At 38.2% G+C, this 20,906-nt stretch overlaps 2 protein-coding genes across 3 annotated transcripts; both read right to left on the reverse strand.

Moving 5' to 3' along the window:
* Window positions 1-1,483: 1,483 nt before the first annotated feature.
* Window positions 1,484-4,569, reverse strand: LOC123539657 (serine protease inhibitor Cvsi-2-like). Its single transcript, XM_053525765.1, has 3 exons — window positions 4,323-4,569; window positions 2,555-2,686; window positions 1,484-1,593 (listed from the first exon to the last, which is right to left on the reverse strand). The coding sequence occupies exons 1-3, from the start codon at window positions 4,360-4,362 to the stop codon at window positions 1,502-1,504; spliced, it is 264 nt and encodes an 87-aa protein (XP_053381740.1). The 5' UTR covers window positions 4,363-4,569; the 3' UTR covers window positions 1,484-1,501.
* Window positions 4,570-10,384: 5,815 nt separating this feature from the next.
* Window positions 10,385-20,269, reverse strand: LOC123541342 (uncharacterized). Of its 2 annotated transcripts, XM_045326767.2 has the most exons (6): window positions 20,141-20,269; window positions 17,921-17,983; window positions 15,197-15,349; window positions 14,569-14,694; window positions 12,231-12,367; window positions 10,410-11,031 (listed from the first exon to the last, which is right to left on the reverse strand). In XM_045326767.2, exons 1-6 carry the CDS (start codon window positions 20,205-20,207, stop codon window positions 11,005-11,007), a joined length of 573 nt encoding a protein of 190 aa, XP_045182702.2. In that variant the 5' UTR covers window positions 20,208-20,269; the 3' UTR covers window positions 10,410-11,004. The 2 variants fall into 2 exon arrangements, with proteins under 2 accessions (XP_053381712.1, XP_045182702.2); XM_053525737.1 differs by lacking the exon at window positions 14,569-14,694 and having other exon boundaries at window positions 10,385-11,031.
* Between the last annotated feature and the right edge of the window lie 637 nt (window positions 20,270-20,906).

Below are 20,906 nucleotides of genomic sequence, written 5' to 3' on the forward strand. Positions count from 1 at the left end.
AACGGCTACAGCTTTCAAACTTTACAGGAAGACTAAGCATCCTTGGGGAGAAAAACTATTGTTTTTGGGTCAACAGGTCAAAGTTTAAAGTCACAGTGACCTTGAAAAATGTGTAACAGATATTGCTTTCAGACTTAACGTAATAACTAAGTAACGCGATAGAAAGATTACGAAAGACCCGTGGTGACATTTCAACTTCATTATTTCACGATTTCTGCTTCATGATTTCACGATTTCCACTTCATGAATTCACGATTTCACGATTTCCACTTCATTAATTCACGATTTCCACTTCACGAATTCTCGATTTCCACTTCATGAATTCACGATTTCACGATGGTGAATTCGTGAAGTGGAAATCGTGAATTCGTGAAGTGGAAATCGTGAATTCGTGAAGTGGAAATCGTGAAGTGGAAATCGTGAATTCGTGAAGTGGAAATCGTGAATTCATGAAGTTGAAATCGTGAATTCTTGAAGTGGAAATCGTGAATTCGTGAAGTGGAAATCGTGAATTCGTGAAGTGGAAATCGTGAATTCGAGAAGTGGAAATCGTGAATTCGTGAAGTTGAAATCGTGAATTCGTGAAGTGGAAATCGTGAATTCGTGAAGTGGAAATCGTGAATTCATGAAGTTGAAATCGTGAATTCATGAAGTTGAAATCGTGAACTGGAAATCGTGAATTCATGAAGTTGAAATCGTGATATCGTGAAGTGGAAATCGTGATTTCGTGAAGTAGAAATCGTGAAATCGTGAAGTGGAAATCGTGAAATCGTGAATTCATGAAGTGGAAATCGTGAATTCGTGAAGTGGAAATCGTGAATTCATGAAGTTGAAATCGTGAAATCGTGAATTCATGAAGTGGAAATCGTGAAATCGTGAAGTGGAAATCGTGAATTCGTGAAGTGGAAATCGTGAATTCATGAAGTGGAAATCGTGAAATCGTGAATTCAAGAAGTGGAAATCGTGAATTCAGGAAGCAGAAATCGTGAAATCGTGAATTCATGAAGTGGAAATCGTGAAATCAAGAAATCGTGAAGTTTTTTCGTGAAATCGTGAATTCATGAAGTGGAAATCGTGAAATCGTGAATTCATGAAGTGGAAATCGTGAAATCAGGAAGCAGAAATCGTGAAATAATGAAGTTGAAATGTCACCACGGGTCTTTCGTAAAAGATCCATATCGATTCTAGGATCAGTGGCTTAAAGGTCACAGGTCTGGCATTTTCTTTTATGTCAAAAAGTATAATAGCTACGGCTTTCATACCCTACACAATGAGTTAAATACCACTTGAGGAAGATTTCTATTGATTTTTGGGTCACCAAGATCAGAGGTATACCACCTTACCCACTCCTATATTTATACTGCCTCTTAGGATCCCTCATCCACATCTCACTCACCCGCAATAAATAATTGCTGTATTATCAAGAGAAGCGATTTGGGTTATAGCGTACGGTAACTTTAAAACGGGTACAAGGAAACAATACTGAATTATCAAACATTATTTAGTGCATTTCACAAATACATTTCCCATTTCTGCAGTATGTAATATGCATTGGACCACATCGTCCTGAACAATCGTCTCTGGTCTGGCATTCTAAAATGGAAACAGCATCTGAGTTTTGATATAACAGTATCATTTTGTCATAATACTAGTGCATTGTCGCATACTAATATCCGAATTTGTTCCTAGTTGAATCGTGTCTTGATGACATCCAAAATTGGACTTGTGACAGCGTTTGTGATTACCCAAGCCACTTAAGTCATTAAATGGATAGATTACTATAGCCCAAGTAACCCTATGCCTTTTTTCATACCATAGATTATATCTTTCCCAGGAATTTAAGTCCATTTGCTTCTCAAAATGTGTATTTGGAGCCAAGAATGAAATGAAATTAGAAATTAATAACCCAATGTATGTTAAATAAGCACGGGGCAGGTCGCTCTGGTCTGGCTGAGTGGTTAAGATAACTGACATGAAATATTTCGATTTTTCAAGGGTCTATGCCCTGTCTAGGTCATCACGCGAAGAAGACATCCAGTTGACTAACGGATTGTCGTGGTTTTACCCAGATGCGGGCTGTTGCCGTAATCAATTGATGGAAGGGCACCTTCAGTATCTCTCAAAGATCACTATATCACCTTAACATTAATAACTTCAAAGTAATAATGATTTTGCTCGCTGGTCGTTTCATTTGTTACTTTTATAATGCGAGAAGCCGCCACTTCATACTGAATTTTCTTTTGTTTTTCAACTATTTTTATCAAAGTTCTGCTTTAATAATAACACAACGAAATAAGGGTCCCTCGAAAACTCTTTTCCTAATAACATAAGCACATTTAAGACTTAACCGAAATCGTCTTTGTTGGTATTTACTCAGGGCAAACAATTCAAATTCCTCTCATTGTATGCCAGAATGCATTGAAAGAGTGAGAATGCATGTAATTTTCGTGTGGAACAACAATGCTGTAAAGTGGATACATTATGATCCTTATTGAATCTTCTCCAGCATGTATGACCACATGCTGATCTGATGCAATATACATGTTAGACATACCTGGAGCTCCGGAAGCACACACACATTGGTGACAGTTAGGGTCGCAGTTCAGGTGCGAATTTCCGTTGCATGAAGTTAGACCTGTTTGTCGGCAGCTGTCTGTGTCGTGACAATATTCTGCATTTGCAAACGCTGTAAAAAAAATCTGAGTTCTACAAATTAGACATAACTAGGGTCAAATTGATTTATAGTTCTTAGGAACGACTTCCTTCAACAGAAATACCATCTCGCATGTATACAGTGCGACGGAATGATGAGTAAACGGATTTTCAACAGAGCTTTAACTTAAAATGATCCAGCCTGTTGAAAATATGATTCTCTGAACTCTTAAGGGGTTCGGGCTTTTTCTATTCTCTCAAAAGGTAACAAAGTCAGACGTTGAACAAGTTTACTTATACTTCAAAGGTCTGGATACCAAAATTAATACTCCTTTCACATTCTTTCAAAACAAATCATCGCTCTTGCAACAGTCTCCTTATTGTAACAGTTACAAAATACTTTAGGAATTTGTAAGTATTATCGAGTTTCAGTCATTTTTGTTGACATTGATTGCTTGTACTACTCTCGTACGGTATTTGTAACAATAACATGTTAAATGTTACTATTGAGAAAAGGGGAATCGGGTAGTGAAACCATTATCCGTGACAAAATAGTTGTACTAATTTTGAATCGTATTGGCTATAAAGAAAACCCTGATTTACCATGAAGTAAACCTGAATAACCAATAAAGACATAATCGACTTTTCCGATAATGTTTTCGTTATCGTTCCCTATTTATAAATGTAAAACTCAAAGTCAACAAAAATGGCAAAAACCGAAAAATCATATGCAAGGCAGTTATTATCTGGTTCCATACACTCAACCGATAAATTTATACCTTGAAACGCCCGCCTGCTTAGCTCAATTGGGAGAGCGAAGATCTACGGATCGCGGGGGTTGTGAGCGGGGCGTATGTTCCCCATTGCGATTTGATAAAAGACACTGTGACTAAAATCATTCGTCCTCTACCTCTGCTTCTTATGGGGAAGTTGGCATTACTTGCGGAGAACATGTTTGTACTTGTACAGAAACCAGGGTCACTGGTTAGGTTAACTGCCCGCCGTTACATAACTGAAATACTATTGAAAAATGGCGTAAAACCCAAAACAAAACATTTATATTTGTAAGAATAGACCTGTTTATGCTACACAGTGGTATTATTTGTAAACGTGTCATTAAAGAAGTTAATACGAAAAATATCCGCCCGCTACATGAAAAATATAGTTCTCTTAAAAAGTCAAAATTGAGAAGAAAGAAAATAAAAATTTTGCTCACTCGCTCTTTTTTTTAAATTTTAAAAACTATTGATCAATTTGAACTAATCTAAACTAGTATCGCATTCAGTTTAAGGTCATGTGAAAAAAAAAATAGAAGATGCCTACGTCATATTAAAACTATGTGATCAACTAGGTGAATATATTTCAGGATCGCAGGCAACCTTGTCTGTTTATTTGCAAATTAATAGTTGATTATTTCAACAGTTTACATCGTCGTCTTACATCTTTTATATAAATTTTGGAATTAAAAATATCGGTATATAGGCTAGTATAATATCACAGCTACAAATATATAGAGGATTTTTGTTTGTTTCGGTGTAAGATTGCTTTATAGCTTCACAGAGTGATATCCTATGCAACATTTTCACGAGTGGCCAAGCCATGTGTTCGGGTGTTTAAATGACAAAGTTACTGTATATAAGTTACCTGGGAGATAAAAATTATTTACTCACACAACAGAACCAGCAAGGCAACGAGAATTGAAATCTGCATGTTTCCCTCTCTCGATCGGTAGTAATTGTAAACACGAAAGTTATAAATTTGACTCCGACAATGTCAATGTATTGCCCTCTTCTGTTACTGATAACACAAGAAAGTTCGCAATGTGTGCCAATTAGCTGTACAAAAATGTTCCTAATTTCAAAGTCGACTTCGTGTCAACACTTGTACCATCAATGGACACTGAACCTTTCGTTTTAGTAAGTGGCGTTACTGATATATGCAGTTTATTTTGTCTCAGTTTTGATCCATCTGTTACGAAGAAAATGTTATTAATATAGCAAAAAGGTCTATTGGAATCAAATAAATTAAAATCTATCTTTCCTCTCCCTGTAATTCAGGATAATAATCGCTTGAAATTTTGGTATTTAATAAGATAACCTTATGTGTCGGTCATTTGCATTACGACAAAACTAGCATCGACGCTTGAAACATTGCTTGCGAGATAACGAGTCTTAAATTTATCCTTGATTTTGCACGAGTTTTATTTTTAATACGGCTTTAATTTCTTATTAAAAGAAATAATGAGTTTCACAGTCCGTCATATATGTGTACGTCGGATGCTGGTTCCCATTCTGTTCGTAAGCAAGAGATTTACATGTTCTGCAAAAGACATAAATTATGAGAATTTGTCAGTATAAATCATGTCACTGCCGTGATGTATAAAGGTTGGGTTATGAATAAAAGCATCAAGAGAATTCTGTGTAAGCCTAGATTTCGTTGTTGGTGATTTTATTCGTCGAGCAATTCTTCCATCTCTTAGTTTGCTGTTTCGGTTACTTCCGAAAAAAGCTAGCATTTTCAAGGTTTCACATAATTATCTTGTATAAAGTAAATCGAACCGGTTGGTATTACCCAATGTCACGTTGAAAAACAATTGAGCGCTAAAAACGAAGGACGAATATCCAACAGGGAAACCCACGTTCTAAATACTTAGCTTGACCATACCGCAACCCATAGCACGTGCACACTGCTATAGAACATACACACGCGCACGTGAATTAACTTACACGCACGCACAAACAAAAATACGAGAACAAAACGAACAAATAAAGGAACACAGAGGAGGCACCACATTTGCCAGTGGCACACATACTACTGGTGACCTTTAAGGGTAGATCGCTTTACACTAACAGCAATTTATTTGCAAAAAGTGTAATCTAGATGGGAGAAAATTGACAATACACACATTGGCATAGTCTTTAATGATACTTTATTATATTATAATACAGATATTTATCGTGATAGTAGATATCGTTTTCACTGACGGAACAGAATCCACGCAGGCACTGAGCCCAGCAAACAGAACTGTTTGACCAGCATCGCGACATCGACACCAGCAATACATAGAGTGCCCGCCTACACAGCACTGAGCCCATCAAAGACAACCGGAGCTTAACACCGCAGCATTGAGCCCAACAAACACAATCTGTGCCCACCACCAAAGCACACGGCAAAGACAATCAGAGCCAAACACCGCAGCATTCCACAAAGCTACACAACCGGTGCCGAACACCGCAGCAGTGAGTCCAGCAAACACGACTAGAACCGAACACCGCAGCAGTGAGTCCAACAAACACGACCAGAACCGAATATCACAGCATTGAGCCCAGCAAACACGACCAGAACCGAACACCGCAGCATTCAGCCCAGCAAACACGACCAGAGCCAAACACCGCAGCATTGCGCTCAGCAAACACGACCAGAGCCGAACACCGCAACATTGAGCTCAGCTAATACGACCAGAACCGAACACCGCAGCATTGAGCTCAGCAAACACAACCAGAACCGAACACCGCAGCATTAAGCTCAGCAAACTCGACCAGAACCGAACACCGCTGCATTGAGCCCAGCAAACACGACCAGAGCAGAACACCGCATTATTGAACACAGCTAATATGACCAGAACCGAACACCGCAGCATTGAGCTCAGCAAACACAACCAGAACCGAACACCGCAGCGTTGAGCCCAACAAACACGACCAGAACCGAACACCGCAGCAATGAGCCTAGCAAACGCGACCAGAACCGAACACCGCAGCATTGAGCTCAGCTAATACGACCAGAACCGAACACCGCACCATTGAGCTCAGCAAACACAACCAGAACCGACAAGAACACGACAAGAGCCTAATTGAGCCCAAAAACACGACCAGAACCGAACACCGCAGCATTGAGCCCAGCAAACACGACCAGAACCGAATACCGCAGCATTGAGCTCAGCTAATACGACCAGAACCGAACACCGCAGTTTTGAGCTCAGCTAAAACGACCAGAACCGAACACGGCACCATGGAGCTTAGCAAACACAACCAGAACCGAACACGGCAGCATTGAGCCCAGCAAACACGACAAGAGCCAAACACCGCAGCATTGAGCCCAACAAACACGACCACAACCGAACACTGCAGCGCTGAGCCCAGCAAACACGACCAGAAGCGAACACCGCACAATGGAGCTCAGTTAATACGACCAGAACCGAACACCGCACCATTGAGCCCAGCAAACACAACTAGAACCGAACAACGCAGCACTGAGCTCAGCAAACACGACCAGAACCGAACACCGCAGCATAGAGCCCAGCAAACAAGACCAGAGCAGAACACAGAGCTCTGAGAGCACTGAGCTCAGCTAATACGACCGGAACCGAACACCGCACCACTGAGCTCAGCTAATACGACAAGAACCGAACACCGCAGCATTGAGCTCAGCAAAGACAACCAGAACCGAACACCGCAGCACAGAGCCCAACAAACACGACCAGAACAGAACATCGCTGCATTTAGCCCAGCAAACAGGACCAGAACCGAACACCGCAGCATTGAGTCCAACAAACACGACCAGAACCGAACACCGCAGCATTGAGCCCAGCAAACACGACCATAGCACACCACCGCGGCATTTAGCCAAGGAAACACGACCAGTACCGAACAACGCAGCATTGAACCGAACAAACACGACTAAAACCGAACACCGCAGCACTCAGCCCAACAAACACGACCAGAACCGAACACCACAGCAATGAGCCTAGCAAACACGACCAGGGCCGAATACCGCAGCATTGAGCTCAGCAAACACGATCGTAACCGAACACCAAATCATTTAACCCAGCAAGCAGGACCAGAGCCGAACACAGCAGCATTGAGTTGGGCAAACACGACCGGAACTGAACACCGCAGCATTCAGGCCAGCAAACACGCACAGAGCCAAACACAGCAGCACTGAGCCCAGCAAACACGACCAGAGCCGAACACCGCAGCATTGAGCTCAGCTTATACGACCAGGACCGAACACCGCACCATTGAGCTCAGCTAATACGACCAGAGCCGAACACCGCAGCACTGAGCCAAGCAAACACAGCCAGAACCGAACACCGCTGCTTTGGGCCCAACAAACACGACCAGAACCGAAGACTGCAGCACAGAGCCCAGCAAACACGACAGGAGCAGGACACTGCAGCATTGAGACCAACAAACACGACCAGAACCGAACACCGCAGCATTGAGCCCAGCAAACACGACCAGAACCGAACACCGCAGCATTGAGCTCTGCTTATACGACCAGAACCGAACACCGCACCACTGAGCTCAGCAAACCGAACAACATAGCATTTAACTCAGCAAACAGGACCAGAGCCGAACACCGCAGCATTGAGCTCAGCAAACACGACCAGAGCCGGACGCCGCAGCATTGATCCCTGCTAACACGACGAAAGCCGAACACCGCAGCAGTGAGTCCAGCTTACACGACCAGAGCCGAACACCGAAGCAGCGAGTCCAGCAAACACGACCAGAACTGAACACTACAGCAGTGAGTCCATGAAACACGATCAGAACCGAACACCACAACATTGAACCCAGCAATGTCCAGCAAACGTGAACAGAACCGAACGCCACAGCATTGAGCCCAGCAAACACAATCGGTGCCCAACACCACAGCATTGAGATCAGCTAACACGACCAGAACCGAATACCGCAGTAGTGAGTCCAACAAACGCGAAGAGAACCGAAAACCACAGCATTGAGCCCAGCAAACACAATCGGTGCCCACCACCAAAGCATTCAGCCAAGCAAACACAACCAGTGCCCACCTCCGCATCATTTAGCCCAGCAAACACACTCCGTGCCCACCATTGCAGCATAGAGTCCAGCAAACACACTCAGTGCCCACCACCGTAGTATTTAGCCCAGCAAACACTCAGTGCCCATCACCGCAGCATTTAGCCCAGCAAACACACTCAGTGCCCCCCACCACAGCATTTCGCCCAGCAAACACACTCAGTGGCTACCACCGCAGCAGTTAGCCCAGCAAACACACTCAGTGGCCACCACCGCATAATTGAGCTCAGCAAACGCAACTTGTGCCCACCACCGCAAAATTTAGCTCAGCAAACACGACCAGACCCGAACACCACGGCATTCAACCAAGCAAACAATCAGTGCCGAACACCGCTGTAATGAGTCCAGCAAACACAACCAGTGCCCACCACTGCAGCACTGAGCTCAGCAAACACGACCAGAACCGAACATTACAGCATTTAGCCTAGGAAACACCATCAGTGCCGAATACCGCAGCAATGAGCACAGCAAACACAACCAGTACCCAACACTGCGGTATTGAATTCAGCAATTACAACCAGATCCCAATACCGCAGCACTGAGCTCATCAAATACAACCGGAGCCGAACATCGTAGCATTGAGCCCAGTAAACACAATCAGTGCCCAACACTACGGCGCTGAGCCCAGCAAATACAACCAGATCCAAACACTGCAACATTGAGCCAAGTAATTACAACCAGTGCCCAACACTGCAGCATTGATTGAGCCCAGCAATTACAACCAGCGCCCAGCAGTATGCCGTTGACGTCAGCAAATACAACCGGAGCCGAACATCACAGCATTGGGCCCAGCAAACAAAACCAATCCGGAACATCGCAGAACAGTATACACACAGCAGAGTGTGCTTCTAATACCTATTACTCAACAAGATACAGTATAATTGTCCCCAAAAATAGGGGGCATAGAAACTGGCTGCGTCCTTCCGTCCGTCCGTCTTTCCGTCCGTCACACTTCGTGTCCAGTCCATTACTCTGTCATCCACGAAGGGATTTTGAAATAACTTGGCACAAATGTTTCCCATAAAACGAAACAGCCTGTCGTGCGCAAGACTCAGACCGTTAGCTCCAAGGTCAAGGTCACACTTTGAGGTTAAAGGTTAACATGTCTGTTTCTTGTGCGGTCCATAACTCTGCCATTCTTCAAGTGATTTTAAAATGACTTGGCACAAATGTTCCCCATAATGAATTGATATATCATGCGTAAAACCCAGGCCCTTACCTTCAAGGTCAAGTTCACACATGGAGGTTATATGTTTAGAGCACCAGCTCATGTCCAGTCCATACATAACTTTGCCATTCATCAAGGAATTTAAAGATCACTTTGCGCAAATGTTCCCCATAATGAAACGACGTGGCATATAGAAGACAAAGACCCCTGTCTCAAAGGTCAAGGTCACACCTAGAGTTAATTAACTTTGCATGAATGGATCTTCAGGTAACATACCACTAACAGTCCCCATAACAAACTGGTTTGTTGCATACATGTAAGACTGGGATTTCTAGTTCAATGTCTAGGTCATCTTTGAACACCTTTGTTGTTTTGTCTGGTCTGTAACTTTTTATGCATAGTTGTGTATTTAAATAACTTTGCATAAATATTTAAAATTGCAAAATATTGTGTCATGTGCAAAGGTCAAGGTCATGGGCACCCAAATAACTTTTCTTTTTCTTTTTTTTTTTTTTGTACATGAAATTACTTCCTTTTATATGATGAAGTACAATCATGTGTTTTATATCAGTTTTCCAACTACTTTAAAGATAAAAGTATGTTTAAAATAAAATGATTGGTAGTGATAGATATAAAACTCTTATTAACAATTGTAAATTTCTAGAATGAAATCCCAAGCACAAGTTAGTGGTTACAGCTTTATAATGGTTGCACTACATTAGGTCGATATGTAGTGCAGCTCTACATTGACCTAGCAATTAATTTTTGTAGTAAGTTATTTAAAAACAAGTTTCTTCAGTACCATATAAATGTCATGCATTTCATTTCTTTATTAATTACCTCACTTTAATATGATGAAACATTTCATTTTCTTTCAATTTATTTTTCCTTACCAGTTAAGAAATAAGATCACATTAAAGCATTCACCACTTATAGATTTCCAGACATTTTCAAAATAACTAACACCGTCATGAATTATATGGTATATAGTTATGATTTATAAACATTGTTAGTATGTTGCCATATTACTTAGAAATCGTTGTATTGCCATGCAATTTGTTTTGTTAAAACTGTTCCTAGGTGGGCGGCGTTGGTAACTCTGTTACAAATTCATGTTATAATGGAAACAATGTTAACATAAGAACTACAAAGCAGCAAGTTTAGTTTTATCCGCGCAATATACTAGTAAATATCATTTAAGGTCGGTACAAAGTGTCAACAGATGGGTATAGTGGATAGTTACAATTATCTTTAATACAACAGTAGGTGCATTGGAAATCGAGTCGCTGCTCGTTTGTCTCGTCAAAATGTCGGCACAAGTTGTTATCTGAGGAACCTTGAAACCATTCTCTATAACATATGTCGAAGCTTCCACATCTAAAATGAGAAAAAAAGTTCAAGACTCAACGAAGGCCACAAGTAACACTCCAGCATCAAATAGTTTGCTTTGAAAGAAACAAATAAAAAGTCTTCACGAAGTATGGTATGATAATGATATGCTATGAATAGTCTTTTCTATCCATGTATTTATCCATTCATCGTGAAACTTTTTTTTAAAATAGCTTCGTTTCTTTTAAAGATAGTTGAACGGAAGTCAATGTCATTAGAATTAATATTGAATTGACAAAACACGAGCATGTGGGAGAGTACTTTAAGAAAGGATGCACATTCCGCTCCGTGAGGTCGACGGTTATGACGTCATTACGTGCGTTGGTCGCCGTTACGTGCTCTATCATAACTTCAAGTGGAAACATAATTCTGAAACACATTTTATTGATATTTTCTGATGTATTCCGAAATGCTGTGTTAATTAACTGGAGTAGTTAACCTCATCTGTATAGATCACTTTTTTCTTCTTTATATATATAAATCCGCCATTTTGTTTTTGGTGGAGTCAATTTTTGAAATTACTCGGACGTCATTTCCGGTCGGGAATTAGATTTTCGAAATGCACACCACTTGGGCTAACCAAAAATGTCAAATACTCAGAACGTCAAAAATGAACCTAATTCACTTTTCTTACGTGTCCAGACCTGTCCATCTGACTCATTATTGTCCAAGTTTTTAATTTTTTTTTTTAATTTTTGGGTTAAATTGAATAGATAGTAGCGATATAAAGTGAAACTGTGCCTAGATCCTTGAAATAGAATCCGTCCTATTGTTTAAAATAAAAGGGACTGTATTGTTCTCCTGGAGTGTGTTGGAACACGTTTAGGCTCCATCTATTGTTTCTCGATGACTCACCTCAGGGTGCGGTTCCCTATTGTTAGGTAATCGTCTGCTACTGGATAGATATGTAAACACACCGTTAACTCCACGCCCGAGTAATTTCAAAAATTGACTCCACCAAAAACAAAATGGCGGATTTATATAGATAAAGAAGAAAAAAAGTGATCTATACAGATGAGGTTAACTACTGACTGGAAAAACGTCAAAACTTGAGGTTTATTATTTTCCATGTTATTGCTTATGCTTACGACTATTTGGAAAGACCTTGTGTATGTTCAGGACTAACACTATCAAAATCACTAAACGCTTGTAATATTACATGGTTAGTGTAATAACAGTTTACTTACGCTCTGTCTACTGATCTTGGTCCCATCTTTATGATTTGTTATTGTATTTATACAATAGTTGTTTGGTGGCGGACATGGTGTTGGAGCGTACAGCTTCTCGCATAAAAACTTAGGACCAGCGCATACAGCACATGTCGCTGAAATTTAAATAGCATATATAAGAAGATCATTTGAAACATAGAATGCAAGGACATAATTGCAGCCTCGATTTGATTTGCTTTAAGAATTCGTTTCATCGCTGAAGGTACTATGTTTGCAAGATAAGTTCAGAGTCTTCTATCCCTCGCGATTATTTTGAAATACATTATACGATGTCATACTAAACGGAATTTGTCTAGAATATATAATAAATGGTCGGATCAGAAAATGCTGGAATCTGCTACATAATGAATTAAAACTGCGAAGACGAGCAAGAAAATGCATTAACAGGCGATCCTTTAAACAAAAGTGTGAAGTAATAGCAATACGTAACTCACGTGGTTGAATTACCATATTATTATGACCGTAATTTGTTAAATTTTAAGTGTAGAATTTATAATTTTGAACTCCTAAAAACACGTATATTATGCAGAAATTAAGACCATATATATAGCAAATTTGCTATTGAATATAACTGTTTGACGTCATGTATAACTTGGATGCAATTTTATCTAAATCACTGAATACAATTATTCTTTCGCAAGTATTACTTTTTCAGATCTAAACGTATGCACCACTACAGGCATCGAGATCTATTCATATTTCTACTAAGATGTTTTTCGGAGTTATAAACAGAATGTATACTAAAATTATGCCGGAAAAGACAAAAAAAATCAAGGTATACAATATAATTAATAGTGTAATTGAATTTGGATATTGTTTCACTTCTGATGAAACTACATTTTATAAAAGGTAGCTTGGGTAAGTCAATGGTAACACGTTTGACTGCCAGTTCAAAGGTCTAGGGCCCGAATCCCGGTCCAGGTAATGAATATTTCTAAGATGCTCTTGAATGTCTCCCACCAAAAACAGAGGCCAAGGCTGGTTCTTTCTGAAAAAAACGCCTCTGCATGTACCCGTGTTATTTATCGCCATTGTTAAAGAAATACTAGTAGACTGTACATTGGTTAAATGATAGGCTTGGTTAGCCTTACAGGCATGCATTATAATTTTATAATAGGCGGTTGCGCTAAATAAGAAAAAGTAACAATGATTGTAATGATTTGAAGAAAAAGTGTGATTCTTTTCTTGAAAATTTATCGTTCGGTTTGAGTCTGGTTTTAAGGCAATACGGGTACGTAGATTCGCACTGTAAATAAATAACCTGAAAGCAAACCCTCAGTTCTGTACAGAAATGGTTTAAAAACTTTTAGGACAATTTGTGGACAAAACGTGTCTAGTCTGTTTCCAGAAAATTTTGCTTCATACTTGGTTATCAGTCAAGAGAGCCCTATCTATACATTAAACAGCAAGTGTACTAATTTCATATCTCCCAAGAATGAATTCCAAATATACAGAACCAATGGCTGGTGGTATATACAGCGACAATAGCAGCGGTGAACTTTGAAGACCTTAAGGCTTTCTTAAAGCTGATCTTATATACAATGGGAGAAACTGGATCAGTGAACTATTAAATTAAATGTAATTTTCCATCTTGATCTTAGCGTTAGTGAATGATTTATTATTGCTGTGGCTCTCAAATGAACATTTGTTACAATTAAGTACAGATTACATGTTAACATACGACTGCATATTGTTTTTCGAATATAACATGAACATATTTCGTATTTGTCAGAACTTTTTTTAACCAAAGTGTAAAAATACAGTGAAGCATATAGAAACAAAAATGCAGCATTCACGTCTGCAAATATCAGTAAACCCGGCACTACTTAAGTGAACAACACAAAATGTTTTCGACGACTAGTACGTTAACAACCATGCGATTAAGAGTTTCGCAAGCGAAAGGAACTAACTTTATCCCCCCACCCCCCGGTTAGCTTAGTAGGTAGAGCGTTGGTCTTCGGATCACTGGGTCGTGAGTTTGATCCTCGGGCGGGGTGTGTGTTCTCCGTGACTATTTGATAAACGACATTGTGTCTGAAATCATTAGTCCTCCACATCTGATTCATGTGGGGAAGATGACAGTTACTTGCGGAGAACAGGTTTGTTCTGGTACAGAATCCAGGAACACTGGTTAGGTTAACTGCCCGCCGTTACATGACTGAAATACTGTTGAAAAAACGGCGTTAAACCCAAAAACAAACAAACAAACAAACTGACTTTATTCTTAAGGATAAAATTAGCAGCTGAGCATTAATCAGACAAACAAATTGTGCACGTATTAATTTCAAAACTTTACTTGTTACTGGTGGTAATGTTTTGGGCAGCTTTATCGTAGTGGTTGCCCTTGTTCGTCTGGTTGTAGTAGTTTTTAACGTTGTTGTTGTAGTTGGAGACCCTACTGTAGTATCTAGTGTTGTAGAATCTTATAAATGTAGAGAAAGATTTATGAAACTTTTGAAGAACTTGATTTTAATGCATGAATGTTTAATTAAATTATGTGATATAATTACATTGAAAATGTTATTTTTAAGACAGGTATTTTGTATAAACGTTGTTGTAGAGGAATTTCATATGTTCCCGATACACATATCTGGTTTTGTTGTTTCCCCTACATGTATCGTGAGCGATCAATATAAATGTCTGGATTTACCATTAGCGTTTATCTTCATTGCTTAACTAACCGAAAAACCAGATCATGTTAGAATGTATATCTTATCATAATATTTATTGTTATATTATTTGTCTGTCTGTTATGGCGTCCTAGGACTTCCCGGGAAAATACTAGGGTAAATGGTTCTGCAAATGTTACATCTAAGTTATTATTAGTTACAGAATAAATTCACTACTTCCGTTAAACATGTGCCAAGTTTTCTTTTTCTTCGTAAACTATCCCTTACACTTTCTTTATATAATGAATCACTTACTTGGACATGTTCCTACATACATTTTGAGCTTATCCCACGGTAGATTATAGCAGAGCCTATTGTCTCCAGTCTCACAGCATTGCTTTGTTACAGTCTCGTACCCAGATACACAGAGTATGGAACATGCTGCTTGTTGTTGCCAAGAAGCCCAACCTGAACAATTAAAATTTCATACAATGAATATAGATTATATTAGTATTAGTGTATGTTTTATTTGCAAATTGTGAAAACCAAAATCTTCTGAGCAAAAAGTATTCCTAACTCCACGCCTGTTCTTTTTCATCTCTGCCATATTTTGTCAGATTTGAATGAAATTTGTACACAATGTTTAATGTTTATGATTATTTTATTAATATGATAAAACATAAAAACGAAAATAGTCTAAAGTAAACTCATTTAATCGTAAGGGTAACTAAAATGTAATCCCTAAATCAAAAGAAGATACATTAGAAGTATGGAAGGCAACCAAATAGAATAATAGCATTAAGCTGTTCTTGGATGGTGATTGAATCTGTTCATGAAAACGTAACCGCCATCGTCTCCTAACACAGACTTATAATAAAATCTGTTACAAGACTGTAGTGATCTTGCATTTCCCTTTCAATTATCCACCAAGGAACTTGCAAAGAATTTCAACAAAAAATTTAAAGTGAAAGTTGAAAACAGAAGGTTAAAAGACTAACACAAAAAGAATCAGATCAAGTAGACTAAGATTTTACACAACTTTACGTAGTAACGAACTGTTTTGTAGATTTAGCTCCTGCAGCAGAAGATGTACATGTGACTTTATAAAAGTCTGGAAGGACATTTATAACAATATTTATAGATAAGCTCCATTAATTCAGATAATGTAACAAAGGTGTTTAAGAATGTACGGACAAGAAATATTAGAGAAACCTGTACTAGACCCAACAGCCGCAAAACAACATGCTTGCAGCACGTCTCCCATTCCACAAGGTCCAACATTAGTCATTTTAACATATTTTTTCATTTTAACATATTTTGGACATTCTGTTTGTTCTTCTGTAATGCGTTAATATCTACATGTACGCTAAAAGAAATATATGCATTTAATCATATTATCCGGCTCATTTTTTACCAGTGAATTTAGAAAAGTTGAATGGTATTTTAGTTGAAAATGTTGGAGATACATACCACTGATTTATTACATCTTTAGAATTATAAATTAATCAACACACACGAGTTCAATGGAAATATTACTACATGGTAGGAAATTTAGTTTATATCCATCTATGAAACATAAATGTGATGATGTCAATTTATGTGGCAATGAGAACTAAATTACAATATATATGAATTAATACTTATAGTACGTCGGACAATAAAGTTATTTTCTCTACAATAATTAAGTATCAGAATGTGTTCGAATGATATCTTTGTAAGCATGGTTCTGTTATTCAGACTATTGTTCTCGCCAATCTGTTTGGAATTTGAAACATTTTGAAAGGTATGAAAACAAATTTAGCTGTCTGCAGTTCAAACAGCGAAACTGCAACTAAGGGGAGCAACTCAATTTCTTTAATAATACAGTAGAATACAAAAATAAATGGCTAACATCTACTCAAATGATATGTGTAATCAATATTTGCATAACAATTAATAAATAAAACATAATTACTGAAGAAAAATAGTCATTGAGGGCGTTTCATCCCCACCTTTTTTATACTTTTCATGAATGGTGGCCATTTTGAATATTTTCGGCCATTTTTATTATTTTAACTTCCTTTCATTTCTTAATTTAAGATACCATATACACATTTTCTACCATGTTTGATGAATACTACGATTGTTTCACCATATATCTGCACTACAAGCGAACAACGTTAGTCAATGTAGCATACCAAATATATGTAATTAATAGTTTATCATCCTTTATCTCGCATTGCAAAGAGTTTGAAAGATCCTTAACAATGGCTGTCGATATATTATTTTATTTTTTATTTAGGTCCCAATATTGTACAACAAATATATGAAATACTATAGGTAATATATGCAGTTAAAGTATAATGCCATTCACTTTTTTATCTATTAGGGACTTCTTAGCATAGATAAAAACATCACATGCCTTTCTTTTGTCAACTCTAAATGATAAAACAGAGGAGTGGTCGCTAACTGAAAGTTAGTAAGAAAATTAAAACCAAACAAAAGGTATCAAGAATCAATCTGAAAAGTAATATGGGCACTACTGTACAATTGAGATATAGTTTAAAATCTCAGCCATCACCCTGTATAGGCCGCGGATGCTTCTCAGGGTCGATACAACAAAAAATAAAACAAAATATTATTTTTTGTTGAGTTTTACCGTCGCACCGACACAATTATATGTCATATGGCGACTTTCCAGCTTTGACGGTGGAAGAAGACCCCAGGTGCCCTTCCGTGTATCATTTCATCACGAGCCGGCACCTTGGTAGAACCACCAACCTTCCGTAAGCCAGCTGGATGGCTTTCTAACACGAAGAATTCAACGCCTCGTATGATACTCGAACCCACATCGGTGAGGGGCAAGTGATTTGAAGTCGGCGACTTCAACCACTCGGCTACAAAATTAAAACAACAAAGATTTGCAGCAGCCAACTATTTACGATCAATCTCACATGACGGTCATATTAAGTAGGCTCGCACATTTTTTACACAAAAGTCACTGGTTTGCAGTTACCTTTTATATTGGTATGGACTAACAATAAGTTTGAAATACTGTACCTGTAAAAGTGTGATTTGCGTCGAATATAAAACGTCTTGATGGCGACTTTGAACGCACATACCCTTAAAAGTACAAATAAAATGTATATTTGTATGCAATGTGTTCCAAAGACGTGGAATATTCAAGAAATATATGTCATATTGTCATAGTCTCGTACTAAACATAAATCACAAAAGAATAAGCTACAAGGGCCCTGCCATTATAGAAAAGTGACGATTTCCATGAGAAAACTTTGGGAACTGTACTATGTAAATCTGTGCAGTATCTAAACGCGTCTGCAAAATGGAAGCTTCCGACATAGTTGCGCAATAATATCAACACGTTCACAACTACTTGAAGCGTCTATGTATTATGCAATGCAGCGGGTCGGTGAAATGTTAAAGTGAATACGTAATAGCAAGGAAATTGTCAAGTGCCAATCACGTTATATGGCCTCACAGGACAAGTTACACAACGCTAGCGTTTATTTTGTCAAAATTGTGACCCTCTTAAAATTAGAAATTTAGGTTGAAGCTTTGCATGTAAGCATGTTCCTCAGAAACCACCAGGGCAAGTGCTTTCATACTTCATAAGTGTATTTAGAATCGTGGGATGGCCTCACAGGTCAGGTTAAAGAACTATAACTTGCATGTTATTAAAAGTATACGCCTTTTTAACTTCGAAAGTTTGCATGTAAGCAGGTTTCTCAGAGACTAATAGGCCAATATTTTCATATTTCGAAAATCCTCGATGTCATAAGATGATCTCACAGGACATTTCAAATTACTCTCTAGCTTACACTTTAATTAAATTATGCTTCTTTCCAACTTATAATGTTTGGTTGGATATTTGCATGTAAGTATGCTTCTCAAAGTCTACTGGACCGAATGCTTTCAGGCTTCACGTATTTCTTCAGCACCATGCGTCGATTTCATAGGATAGGTTACATGACTATAGCTTATAATTTGTCGCACTTTGTTCCTTTTAACTTCTATTATAAATTAGCCGCGCCATGAGAAAACGAACATAGTGCACTTGCGACCAGCATGGATCCAGACCAGCCTGCGCATGCGCGGATGTCTGGATCCATGCTGGTCGCAAATGCACTATTTTGGTTTTCTCATGACGCGGCTCAAATTTTGTTGAATTATGGCATATAAACAGGGTTCTCAGAAACTACTTGTGTGATATAATGGTTTAAAGAACCCATTATACCAAATACTTCTTAGGCATTCTTTTTAGATAGCTTTTCGGTCAATGATAAGTCATGTACTTTAAGAATATATTTCGCATTCCTTTTCACACTTAGCTTTACGGTCTAGAAGTTAGTCATGTGCATTAAATGACAGGTTACATTATATCGCCCAGCTAATGCATTGTCCAGCAATGCATGTTTCAAAATTACTAATTGTTTTGACAACTGACTAACTGGATAAATGACAGGGTAATTATAAACACCCGGTCTTTTGATCACGCCGCATGACTCAAGTCACGAATCATTTCTTTCATAAGCAGAAGTTTTGAGACAAAACTTCAGTATCATGCTGGTACTCAGTTAGGTTAGATGCGTATGTTCGATACTAGCAAAATGAATTAGTTAGATAAAGACCGAGGGCAATTAACGTTGAAGTAATTATGTCGAAGAATAGAAGTTCTGTTAATAACTGTGAAAATGTTAGTGAACTGTGTTAGACAATTATGAAGAAAGGCATTGATGTATATATTACCTTAGAACTTAGTACAATATTAAATAGTAGTTATTATAGTGAACAGTTGTTGTTGTTGTAGTTAGAATAGTGAACCTAGACCCTGTTACACCACACTTGACTGAATATCATCAAACGTATTACATGTTTTTGACATCACAACTCAAGCTTTATTTTGTCAAAATCATACCCCCTCTGTACATAGAAATCATATGAAAGCTTTACCCACAAGTAGGTTTGTTTAGGAATGCTTTCGTGTTCTTTATAAATTTTCGGCATGATAAGATGACTATTAATGTAAATGACAAATATAAAAAAACTTCTCTTATAGTTCTAAAGTGAATGACCAAATCCATTGGTTTATGTTTTTAATCTGTATACAGAGCGTATCGTATATTCTTTTACAGTGTATTATTTGTAATTGTCTATAGATGAACACTAATACAGTGGAATAATATCCTTACGAGTCCACTATCTGAATGTAAACATTTCGATAAGTATCAATATATATTTGAATCAAACTTCGATGCTTACCGTTGCTCGCTGATTCCATCAGGTCTGTGACAGATAGAGTGAGCAAAACAATGCACACTTTATCCATATTGTTGACTTCGATAAATCCAGAGATACATGTATATCTTGCATTTAAGCCTATATTATCTGTTAAAATAGGTTGTTCTTAAAATAGATTTCATGACTGTAATGTTGATAAGGTTAAGAATTTAAGTTTTAGTTCTCACAGACTGAGTTAAACGTTTGGTTGATTTTGTCAATTTGTTTATTTAACATATCACAGTGTCAAGGTGCTGACATTTTGACCAGAATGGTATAGTTTTATTCCAAAACATTCAGAAACAAGTAATTTTCAATCCTCGGCGATCACTCGCACACGATCCCGGTCATAATCATTGGCCTTTTTTTTTTAGTTATCGATGCTTGCCTCGGGTAAGTATTTATTGAAATATGTACGTAAATGTTCTACATGTTCTGTGAAATTGCAGTTGAAGGAAAATCATCAGTACCTTTGAAATTATCCAGCAATTGTTGACGTGTTAGGTCCGGATGTTTACGTTATTATACGTATAGAAACCGGTGCATTTTCGTAAAGAAGCGCCAGATTGCAAAAAGTTTCGTATAGAAGTCGTTTTGATTAACCACCGTGACTTCTTCCTGTTGTAAATGATTCATATCTAATTTTGGTAACATTTTTGGCATTTTGCTGCTGAATTTCAAGATTTCTGCTATCCATACAACTTGAAATGTTTATACAGATTTCTTGTACCTCTGTATTTCAAAATAC

The sequence above is a fragment of the Mercenaria mercenaria genome, chromosome 16, assembly GCF_021730395.1.
Source record: "Mercenaria mercenaria strain notata chromosome 16, MADL_Memer_1, whole genome shotgun sequence".
NCBI lineage: Eukaryota > Metazoa > Mollusca > Bivalvia > Venerida > Veneridae > Mercenaria > Mercenaria mercenaria.

Bases quoted from the DNA above. Each gene is read 5' to 3' on its own strand.
- LOC123541342 (XM_045326767.2), bottom strand. From the start codon at position 20,207: ATGGATAAAGTGTGCATTGTTTTGCTCACTCTATCTGTCACAGACCTG. The intron at 15,350-17,920 runs GTACAGTATTTC...TTAATTGTTCAG, and splicing joins CGCAAATCACACTTTTACAG to GTTGGGCTTCTTGGCAACAA. The intron at 11,032-12,230 runs GTAAGTAAACTG...TTCTCATTTTAG, and splicing joins CCAAGATCAGTAGACAGAGC to ATGTGGAAGCTTCGACATAT.
- LOC123539657 (XM_053525765.1), bottom strand. From the start codon at position 4,362: ATGCAGATTTCAATTCTCGTTGCCTTGCTGGTTCTGTTGT. The intron at 2,687-4,322 runs GTGAGTAAATAA...TTTTTTTTACAG, and splicing joins TGCCTTGCTGGTTCTGTTGT to CGTTTGCAAATGCAGAATAT. The intron at 1,594-2,554 runs GTATGTCTAACA...TTTCCATTTTAG, and splicing joins GTGTGCTTCCGGAGCTCCAG to AATGCCAGACCAGAGACGAT.